The sequence below is a fragment of the Bos indicus genome, chromosome 12 (assembly GCF_029378745.1).
Source record: "Bos indicus isolate NIAB-ARS_2022 breed Sahiwal x Tharparkar chromosome 12, NIAB-ARS_B.indTharparkar_mat_pri_1.0, whole genome shotgun sequence".
NCBI classification, from domain to species: Eukaryota; Metazoa; Chordata; class Mammalia; order Artiodactyla; family Bovidae; genus Bos; species Bos indicus.
In genome coordinates, this window is record NC_091771.1 from 79,137,353 (window position 1) to 79,148,666 (window position 11,314).

Genomic DNA, 11,314 nt, shown 5'->3' on the forward strand with positions numbered 1-11,314 from the left:
CACTGGCCACCAGTAGGCAGTGTGCGGTCTGTGACCCTCAGACTCACAGAGCTCCTGAGATGGCTGAGTGAGGTCTGCTAATGAATGTCTATCGTGGTATCAATAGTGAGTAAGTAGGACTTTCCTGGTCGTCCAGTGGCTAAGAATCCTTGCAATGCAGGGGACTCAGGTTCAATCCCTGGTTGGGGAACTAAGATCCCACTGGCCATGGAACAACTAAGCTCTCCCGATACAACCAGAGAGCCCATGCGTTGCAACTAGAGATCCCGCATGACCAAGACCCAACACACCCAAATAAATAAATAGAGGGGAAACAAAGGGGGAGAAAAAAATCTAAAATTTTAAAACAAAGAAAGAACAGCAAGAAGTTCATAAAGATTGGGGAAATTGCCAAAGAGGTCTCCCAAAGGGTGGCAGCAAGACATTTTAGGGGCCTCTGCCTCCGATTTCTTATCCAGCTGCCTCGATGGCCCCCGCCCTCACTGAGCTAGAGCGAATGAGCGACAGCGTGTCACCAGTTCCAGTGTCCCCATCATGAGGGATTCCTGTGGCCTGAGGTGTGACCCAACCTTCAGGGTTGGGGTCTCCATGGGGGACCCGGCCCGTCTGAGCCTGGCCGCCCACAAGCCCACACATGCCAGAGGGACTTCACCTCCGTGTTGGCCCGTGCACCGTGGCGTGGCAAGGAGAGAGAAAACTGTAGTGAAAGCTAGGCCGTGGTTAGCTTGCGGTGGGTGGTGGCGCCAACGGAGTAGGGATTCAAAGCTGACAGCCAGAGGGACATTTGGGCATCTATCAACTCCATTTCTGAAACTCTCCATTCTTCCTCCTTAAAACTGTCAAGTGATCAAAATTCTTAGAAGTCATGAGGAGACCCTCCACCCAAGGGCAGAACTTTCCAGACACCTCCACATGCGCCAGAATGGGACCCAGGGACCTCGTTATAGAGCCCCCACCCACAGGGCCCACCCCCCACCCACCGGCCCTGCACCTTCCTCTGGACTAAGCTCCCACACGCAGAGTGAGGGGACCCTCTGAGGGGGTCACTCTGATGCTTCCATTTTGACATGCAATTATTTTGATTGGGGCTGAAAAACAAACTGTGGCAGTTGACCTTTTTTTTGGACCAACTAGTATTTAAGCAGACTCTTCTTACTCCTTCCTCCAAGTCTCACTTTGGTCATAGGACTCTGATGTGGTATCACAGGGGCTTACAGGAGGGGTCAGGGATGGGCTGAGACTCTTCCAGAGAAGAGTGGAAAGAGGGGTGCTCAGAAATGGGTGGGTGTTAAAAGCTGGATCCCCAAATAAGATCAAGTCCTAACCCATATGACCTTAATTGGCAATAGGTGTGATCAAGTTCAGATGAGGTCATTAGGGTGGAGAAGACTTTTGAGAGCCCCTTGAACTGCCCAGAGCTCAAACCAGTCCATCCTAAAGGAAATCAACCTTGAATATTCATTGGAAAGGCTGATGTTGAAGCTTCAATACTTTGGCCACTTGATATGAAGAGCTGATTTCATTGGAAAAGACTCTGATGCTGGGAAAGATTGAAGACAAAAGGGGATGACAGAGGATGAGATGGTTGGATGGCATCACTGATTCAATGGACATGAGTTTGAGCAAACTCCAGGAGAAAGTGAAGAATAGGGAAGCCTGGTGTGCTACAGTCCATGGGGTCACAAAGAGTCAGACACAACGACTCAACAACAACAACAAATCCAAGGTGACTGGTGTCCTTAGGAAAAGAAGAAAATGCCGTGTGAAGATGGAGACACACGAGGAGAAAACCAGGTGAAGATGGAGATAGAGATGGGGGTGATGTTTGACAAGCCAAGGAGCACCAATAACTGCAGCAAAGCGCCAGAAGCCAGGAGAGGCCTAGATCAGTCTCCCTTGCAGCTTGAGAAGGAACCAGCCCTACTGACCCCTTGGCTTTGAACTTTTAGCCTCCAGAACAAGAGCATATATTTTTGTTGGTTTAAGTCACCGGATTGATGATGCTTCATTATTGCCTCCCCATGGGGGAGGGTTAGGGAGTCCATGGAGGGAGGGCTGGGGGGTTCCATGGGGTTGGGGGAGGGCTGGGGGTGCCCGTGAGGTGGAGGGAGCACAGAGGTCATGAGCAGGTTGGGCTGGACCCGCGTGGCTGAGACAAATCTCACGCTGATCCCAGTGCCCCCCGCACTTTGGCAGGCAAATACATGTTTTATTTCACAAAAAATTCAAAATCGCCCAAGTGGAAATGATCTGTGTTGTGTTTTAAACTCAAGAAAGTGCCATGAAAGGTTTGTTTTGACCGAATGCAAACAACACTCGGCGTGCACACGCACTTTCTGACACGCACGACTGAAAAAGGAAGGCTCACGCCCACGTGCTTGTCTTTCTTCCTTCCCCCAGTCTGTCACTGCCCACACACGCGCTACGGGAAGGTGTACCCTCTGCGCCAGATCAGACTTTTCCTACAAAAGTGATCACCCAGTCCCTCGCCCGCATTCCCCCACCCCAGAGGCTGCCAGGCCAATAACTTGAAGGGTGTCTTCCTCTCGTTTTCTTACTTTGTCAGGAAAACCTTGGCATTTTTGCAAATGTTAACTCTAAGCTTTTAGAGATTTTGGTTTTGGGGGGGAGGGGTAATTTTTTGCTCTTTACAACAATTTGCCTCCCCACATCAGAAACCTTGTCCAAACTGTGACTCTAGTGCTCAGCCAATGATTCTTCTGGTCATGACTGCATTTGATGTGAAAATACTCTTTTCCCAGAAGGAACTGCACACCCTTCAGAGGCCAAGGACGAAGCAGTGTTTATTAGAATACATGAGAGGTGCACGCTGTGTGCTGAGTCGCTTCAGTTGAGTCCAACTCTTTGCAATCCCATGGACTGTAGCCCACCAGGCTCCTCTGTCCATGGAATTCTCCAGGCAAGGATACTGGAGTGGGTAGCCTTTCCCTTCTCCAAGGGATTTTCCCAACCCAGGGATTGAATGCAGGTCTCCCGCAGTGCAGGCAGATTCTTTACCAGCTGAGCCACCGGGGAAGCCCCAGAAGTAGGTTTATGGCAAAGCTAACGAATGCTTGCTTCAGAGCTCCTCACTCACCTTCCATGACCTTGTACCTAACTTTGCATCTATGGTTTTGTATTCTTTTTTTTTAAAGAACCCAATCCCCAAATTGTACAAGCTTGGGGTCCTCCCCCTGACCCCCAGGTGCAGTATGAAAGCCCATCACCTCTTAGACTTCATTCGCCTCCAAGGGCGAGGAGCCTCCTGTCTGATTGATACTTTGTGTTTCTGAGGAAGCTTTTCCCTGCGGGAAGGAGGGAGAGGATGGTGATGCTTTGAGTTTCAGAAAGTGGCGGAGCCATTTCCTGTAACGGGAGGACGCGAAGAAGTAAACGATGGGGTCGATGCTGCAGTTCGAGTTCATGAGGCAGACAGTGAGCTGCAGGCACAGTTTGAAGGCCCTCTGCTCGGAGCAGGTGGGCTGGCGGAGCATCTTGGTCACCATGAACTGGATGACGTGGAGGTGGTAGGGCACGAAGCACACGGCCACGGCCACCAGCACCACCAGCGTGAGCAGGCAGGCTCTGCGGTGGTGGCCCCCCCGGCTCGTCAGCGGGTTGTCCCGGGCCGTCCTGCACAGCTTGACGGCGATCTTCACGTAGCAGAAGAGGATGATGGCCACCGGCCCGCAGAAGCTCAGAGAGGAGGTCACCAGGACCATGACGGGCAGCGTGAACACCCGCTGGACGCTGTCGTACTCCATGCAGGTCAGCCTGCCGGCCACGCGCATGGTCATGGTGAACCCGAGCAGGGGCGCCGTCTGCAGTGTCGCCAGGACCCACACGGCCGCGCAGATGAGCTGGGCCCGCCCGGGCTCACGCAGCCGGGGACCCTGCTGGGCGCGGACCACGGCCAAGTAGCGGTCCACGCTCACGCACGTCATCAGGTAGATGCCCGAGTAGGTGTTCACGAAGAAGATGAAGGCCGTCAGCCTACAGAGCCCCTCCCCGAAAGGCCAGTTGAAGTCCAGCAAGAAGTAGGTGATCTTTCCGGGCAGGGTCAGAGCGAACAGAAGGTCGGACACTGACAGGTGGACCAGGAAGACACCTGTCGAGTTGATCTTCTTGTCCTTCTGATAGGCCAGGCGAAGGGCCAGGATGTTTCCCAGGACAGCAAAGATCAAGAGGGCCGTGTAGAACAGAGACAGCATCACACTGGCCACCCGGGGCGGGTGGTGGGGAAGGCAGGAGTTGGTGTGGTGGACGAGGCTGCTTGGGTCAGCCGTGCTTGAAGCCATGTCATACAGGTCCTTGGGAAGACAAGAAAATGAAATGTAGCATTGTATCTCAGGGTTACACCTCTAATATGTTGCTGTTGTTATTCCACTCAGTCGTGGCTGACTCTTATGACCCCATAGGCTGTAGCCCGCCAGGCTCCTCTGTCATGGGATTTTCTAGGCAAGAATACTGCAGTGGGGTTCCTATTTCCTCCTCCAGGGGACCCTCCCAACTCAGGGATCAAACTCGTGTCTCCTGCATTGCAGGTAGAATCTTTACCATTGAGCCACTGGGGAAGCCCTCACCCCTAATACTAACTGTATAGCCCAATTCTCACATGAGTGAGAGTTGGACACTTCATAATTTGCTGAAATCACACGCCCATGAACAGTATCTCCCTTTTTTTTTTATTAAAAATTTCACAAAATGAACACATCTGTGTGATCAGCACTCAGTTTAGTAAAGCACCTCAGCAGCACCCCCAGAAGCTCACCTTTGCCTACCCCAACGTCTATCTCCACTCAAGGTTAATCAATATCCTAACTTCTAAAATCACAACTCAGGGACTTCCCTGGTGGTCCAGTGGTTAACACTTCGCCTTCTAACGCAGAGGGTGCAGGTTCAATTCCCCCCTTGGGGAGCTAGGATTCTGCATGACTTGGGGCCATTACTTTGTCAACAAAGGTCCGTCTGGTCAAAGCTATGATTTTTCCAGTAGTCATGTAGGGATGTGAGAGTCGGACTATAAAGAAAGCTGAATGCCAAAGAATTGATGCTTTTGAACTATGGTGTTGGAGAAGACTCTTGAGAGTCCCTTGGACTGCAAGGAGATCCAACCAGTCTGTCCTAAAGGAAATCAGTCCTGAATATTCATTGGAAGGACTGATGTTGAAGCTGAAATTTCAATATTTTGGCCATCTGATGTGAAGAACTGACTCATTGGAAAAGATCCTGATGCTGGGAAAGATTGAAGGCAGGAGGAGAAGGGGATGACAGAGGATGAGATAGTTGGATGGCATCACTGACTCATGGGACATGAGTTTGAGTAAACTCCGGGAGTTGGTGATGGACAGGGAGGCCTGGTGTGCTGCGGTCCATGGGGTTGCAAAGAGTCGGACACAACTGAGCAACTGAACTGAACTGAACTGGGGCCAAAAAACCAAAATATAAGAAAACAGAAGCAATATTATAGCAGATTCAATAAAGACTTTTAAAATGGTCCACATAAAAAACCCCATAAAATCATAATAAATAAAATCATAAATCTTTAAAAACATAAAACCGTAACTCAGACCTGGAAGGGTAGGACGGGGGGATCAAGGAGGGCGGCTCAGGCGGGAGGGGACATACGTATACACACAGCTGACTCACTTTGTTGTGCAGCAGAAACTAACACAACATTGTAAAGCACTTGTCCTCCAATAAAACAATTTTTTAAAAAGTCACAACTCAGCACGCCTGCTTCTGAACTTTAATGAGATCATACACTATGTATACTATGGAATACCAGACCACCTGACCTGCCTCCTGAGAAACCTGTATGCAGGTCAAGAAGCAACAGTTAGAACAGGACATGGAACAACAGACAGGTTCCAAATTGGGAAAGGAGTATGTCAAGGCTGTATATTGTCACCCTGCTTATTTAACTTCTATGCAGAGTACATCATGCGAAACACTGGGCTGGAAGAAACACAAGCTGGAATCAAGATTGCCAGGAGAAATATCAATAACCTCAGATATGCAGATGACACCACTCTTATGGCAGAAAGCGAAGAGGAACTAAAAAGCCTCTTTATGAAAGTGAAAGAGGAGAGTGAAAAAGTTGGCTTAAAACTCAACATTCAGAACACGAAGATCGTGGCATCTGGTCCCATCATTTCATGGCAAATAGATGAGGAAACAATGGAAACAGTGTCAGACTTTATTTTTGGGGGCTCCAAAATCACTGCAGATGGTGACCGCAGCCATGAAATGAAAAGACACTTACTCCTTGGAAGGAAAGTTATGACCAACCTATATAGCATATTAAAAAGCAGAGACATTACTTTGCCTACAAAGGTCAATCTAGTCAAAGCTATGATTTTTCCAGTAGTCATGTATGGACGTGAGAGTTGGACTATAAAGAAAGCTGAGCACTGAAGAATTGATGCTTTTGAACTGTGGTGTTGGAGAAGACTCTTGAGAATCCCTTGGACAGGAAGGAGATTCAACCAGTCCATCCTAAAGGAAATCGGTCCTGAATATTTATTGAAAGGACTGATGCTGAAGCTGAAGCTCCAATATTTTGGCCACCTGATGTGAAGAAATGACTCACTGGAAAAGACCCTGCTGCTGGGAAAGATTGAAGGCAGGAGAAGGGGACGACAGAGGATGAGATGGTTGGATGGCATCACCGACTCAGTGGACGTGAGTTTGAGCACACTCCAGGAGTTGGTGATGGACAGGGAGGCCTTGTGTGCTGTAGTCCATGGGGTCGCAGACAGTCAGACACGACTGAGTGACTAAGCACAGCACTGGTATACAGCTAGGAGTGGGGCTGATGAGTCACAGGTTTGCACAGTTGATAGCAGTGGGTCCCGGCAAACAGTTTGCAAAGAGCCGCTCTTCAAAGTCTAACCGTGTTTGAGATTCCCACGGTACCTCAACCCCGCCAGCACCAGGCAGGGTCTGTCTTTTTCAGGGGAGCCATTCTGGTGGGTATGCAGGGGTATCTTCTTATGGTTTCAGCTGGCATTTGCCTAATAACCATTGACAGCAAGCACCTTCTCTCTGGTTTATTGGCCATTTATATATTTTCTTTATGAGGTACCTGTATATTTTGTCCCTTTTTCTGTTGGGATGTCCGTCCAAAAATGTGTGTTTTCCACTTCCCCACCTGCCTTTGCTCTTCACACCCCCACTTCTGTCATCTGCATTCTGATCATCTTTTAACGTATAGTTTCTGCACTGAGACAAGGGGAGCTGCGCTCTCCGTGCAGCCGCTGAGCCGGGGTGACTGTCCACGTGGTGCACAGGTGAGCACTCAGGTGTGCAGAGGGTGTGCGGTTTGCCCAAGGGCCACAATAAAAGTAGCTCACAGAACCAGAGACCCAGGCGGAGATGCTGAACTCGGTCATGGGCTGGCTGAAGGGCACCAGCTCCATGAGCCCCAAATCTTATCTTATTTGAGTCACAACACAGCTATCTCCTCCTTTACTAACTTGGGGCTGGCTAGTAGGGAGCCTGGGGCTTCCCTGGTGGCTCAGTGGTAAAGAATCCACTTGCCAAATGCAGGAGACCTGGGTTTGATCTCTGGGCCGGCCAGATCCCCTGGAGGAGGGCATGGCAACCCACTCCAGTATTCTTGCCGGGAGAATCCCATGGACAGAGGAGCCTGGCAGACTATAGTCCATGGGGTCACAAAGAGTCGGACATGACTGAGCGACTGAACAACAGATTAGGGAGCCTGCTATAGACTGTGTCTCATGGCAACCTAGGCACAGAGGGCTCTGTCTGGTCTCTGCAGATGGAGAAGAAGCTTCCATTCAAATGGAAAGTAAGTCCATCAGAACAGGAGAGAGAGGAGCTCTGAAAAGTCCTTTGAACCTCAGGATGATGGTTGGATGGTTGGAGATGATACAGTGATGATGACTGGATAGATAGATACACAGTTACATAGGTAGGTAGATAATAGATGGTAGATAGATGACAGAGATATGAAGATGGTAAATAGATCTGTAAACAGACAGCTAGACAGAGATAAGTAGGTAGGTGGGTACACGCTCCCAGGGGTCCCACCAGCTCCAGATCCAGAGGGAAGGCTATTCCTCCTCATTCCTACCTTTCCTGAACAGTCTGACCCTCAGGTTGCACGGAGGTGGGGGCCGGGCGGAGAAGCTCTGTGCCCCTCCAGCAGGGCGAGGAGGACATCTCAAGGGGTCAGTTTAGCTCAGGAGGGTCCCGGCCCCAGGTCGACTCCACTGCTAGAATCACTAGCACTCAGCCCCAGAGCTGCAACTGGGGGCGGGAGGAGGGGGGGGTGGCATGGGAACCTTGTATGACCCTTGCCCTGTCTGTTCAGGCCTCACTGGGCTCAGGGATAGACCGGCACTTAAAAAGACCCCACCCTGGGCAAGCAGCCCACTTCCTGACTTTCCTGGGCCTCTTCCCCACACACCAGCCCACAGCCCAGGGCGCCGGGCACATGGCACAACCCCGGGGCCCTGCCAAGTGCCACCTCCTCCCTGAAACCTGCAGGGAGGTGCACCCGCAGAGATGCCACATCCACCTGCCACAGTCGGGGGATGGGTACTGTCACAGCTGTGAGTCCCGGGAGATCTGACCCACACGAGGAGCCCCTCCCCACCCGAGAGGGGGGCCCTAATGCCTCGGACCTGCTGACCTTTCCTCTTTCTGCTCTAGTCCACCCGCCTCCTAACTGCAGACCTCGGCAGAAATGTCCCTTCCTGCCCCCCCAGGGGCACCAACCAACTGCCCAGTGCCTTGGGCTCTGGCCCACACCTGCCCAAGGTGTGCTCCTCGGCCTCTTTCTGCACCAGCATCCCCGCCCCGACCCGGGTTCTCCCCTACACACACGCAAAGCAGCCCATCACCCCGCCCCATCCCACCTGCTCATAGAAAACGACCCACCCTTGGTCTCACAGGGGAGCAGAATTTGCCCCCAAAACACACCTCTCTGGCTGAAGGATCATTTTAACCGGCTTATTTGTAAGAAACCACAGGCACAGAAGAAGCGCTGAAAGCCAAGTAGAAGTTACCCTTGAATGAAAGACATTCAGGACTTCCCTGGTGGTCCAGGGGTGAAGAGCTGGCCCGCCAGAGCAGGGGACGCGGGTTCGATCCCTAGTCTGGGAAGATCGCACATGCCTCGGGGCTAAACCCGTGGGCCACACCTACCGAGCCTGTGCCCCACGCCGCAACTAGAGAGCGGCCCCCACTGAAAGCCCACAACCACAACGAAGACCCAGCATAGCCATAAATAAATAGGGAAACATTTTTTAAGAAGACATTTCTGTTTGTCAGGGTATCTCCCTTGCCCTACCGAGAAGAGAGGTTAATGACTCAATCTCTGGAAACTCCAGTCAATGCAGAAGGCGAGGGGTCACCTGCAGAGCGAACTTGCCCTTGTCTCCTGCCCTTCTCGGGCTCTGCTCTCACGTCTGGCTCCCCCCCCACCCCCGACACACAAGATCTTCTGTTATCTTTCGCTGGAGAACGTATCTAAAAGTGATGGTTTCGCCCACTCCGGCGACTTCGTTTTCCTGGGTCTCTCCCACGTGTACACGTTATTCAGCTTCTGTTCATTTTCCTCCCATTAATCCGTCTCTCATCAATTTAGGGATGAGGCCAAAGGGAAGGGAAGAAGGGATGTGTCCTCTCTCCTACATCCTTCTCCATCTTAATAAGAAGTTACTGATGCATCTCCCACTCAGAAGACTATGTACCTTGGAGACTCACCCAGTGGTGATCGCACAGGGCCAGGTGGTCAGTTGGTGCAGCCAAGTAGGGACAGATACTCAAAAGGGCCTGCAGAGGGTTCTGAGGGTCTACACCCCAGGTCTAACCCAGTTCTATCAGCCACTTTTGCTCAGGGACGTGAGACTGACCCTGACCTTGGGTCTTTCTGGCTTGACCTGTCTGCTGCCTGATCGGGAGTGGCAGGGGTCCCCCTGGGTGTCCAGGATCAGTAAGGATGCTCCACCTGTGGCCAAGAGAAGCAGAGAGAAGAGGGGTGTGTGTGAAAGGCAGAGCGATCTGAGCCTTTCTCCCCAAGTCCCAGCGAGCCACGCCCTTCCCGTGGTGCCTGGAAACACCCACCTCTGGTGGGCTTACCTCGCTCACCAAGGATGATGCCAGGGAGCCGGGTGGAACCTGGGTCAGCTGCCTTCCCAAGGGCCCTGGGGCATCAAATGTGCCCCGAGCAGTCTCCCCACTGTAGGGATTGAATCAGTTCACTGAACTCTTCTTTCCTTCACCCACCTCTGCAGGGAAAAAAAAAGAAAGAAAGGAAAGAAGAAAAAAAACCACCCGGGGTATCAGGCAAGGTGATCTCCCTGCCATAGGCGGAGCTCAGAGCTCACTCAGCCACAAGGCCTCCCACCTCTCGAGAAGGACGGAGTTGGGGAGCGTTGCTCCAGGAACTGGTCTCCCCTCTCTTCCATTTCTGTGCCCCCACAGGCAGGCCTGTAGGCCACAGGTGTGACTCTCAAGCCACCAGGGTCAAAAACCCTCCAGCATTCTCCCCGCCGATGACTTGGGAGTGAAGTTCAGCAAGAAGGGCTTTAAGGGGACCCTGACGAGCTCAGGCTGGGGGTGAGCAAGTAAGGGGAGCTTCGCCTGGCTCGGGATTTCCTGGGAGTATGATCCAGGCTTTAAGGCACTTTGATGGAGCCCGAAAGCCTGTCTGCAGCCCTGACTGGTCACACTCTTGAGGGATGCGCTTGGCAGGAGGCGGATAGCGGATGGGGCCAGGGTGCTCCCTTCCTCTGCTAGAGAAGGCGTCCCCCCACCACACCACTGGCGAGTAAACGAGGCATCAGACCCAGCCTAGGATGCGGACTGGGCCTCATCGCTAAGCTGTTTGTCCTGGGGACGTGAGCGCAGGCTTCTTTCTGGGCGCTCTCTGAACACGGAGGGAAGTCGCTTCTCTCACCAGCCAGCTCACCAGTCCACTCGAGACCCCCCACCCGCCTCCCTACCTTTTTCCACCCCCCATCCCCGAACTGTGTGTCTCTGGCCTGACATTCCACCTGCCTTGGGCTCCTCTAGTCTAGAATGTTGGTCAACAACCCCCCCAACTGGCCTCCCCCTGGCGAAGGCCATGGGGCCCCACGGGCCCCGAAAGATGTCTCCCAGAGCCCCAGGTGGGGTGGGGGGAAGTTTGTGAAGCAGTCCCATCTCACCTGCAACTTCCACCATCAACTTCCCTCCAACAGCCCGGAAGGAAGAACTAAGGCAATTTCTTAGTTCAGAGGTGCCTGACTTAGATTGCAAAGTTTGCACTCAGATTGCAAACCCTAGGGAACTTGCCTCCGTG

At 52.2% G+C, this 11,314-nt stretch overlaps 1 protein-coding gene across 1 annotated transcript; it reads right to left on the reverse strand.

The window, feature by feature from the left end:
- Positions 1 to 3,230: 3,230 nt before the first annotated feature.
- On the reverse strand, positions 3,231 to 10,248 carry LOC109567139 (G-protein coupled receptor 183-like). The gene is made up of 2 exons (XM_019971880.2): positions 10,111 to 10,248; positions 3,231 to 4,310 (listed from the first exon to the last, which is right to left on the reverse strand). The coding sequence occupies exon 2, from the start codon at positions 4,296 to 4,298 to the stop codon at positions 3,231 to 3,233; it is 1,068 nt and encodes a 355-aa protein (XP_019827439.2). The 5' UTR covers positions 4,299 to 4,310; positions 10,111 to 10,248.
- Between the last annotated feature and the right edge of the window lie 1,066 nt (positions 10,249 to 11,314).

What these genes read in the sequence shown, in the direction of transcription:
- LOC109567139 (XM_019971880.2), bottom strand. Translation starts at nt 4,298, where the DNA reads ATGGCTTCAAGCACGGCTGACCCAAGCAGCCTCGTCCACCACACCAAC.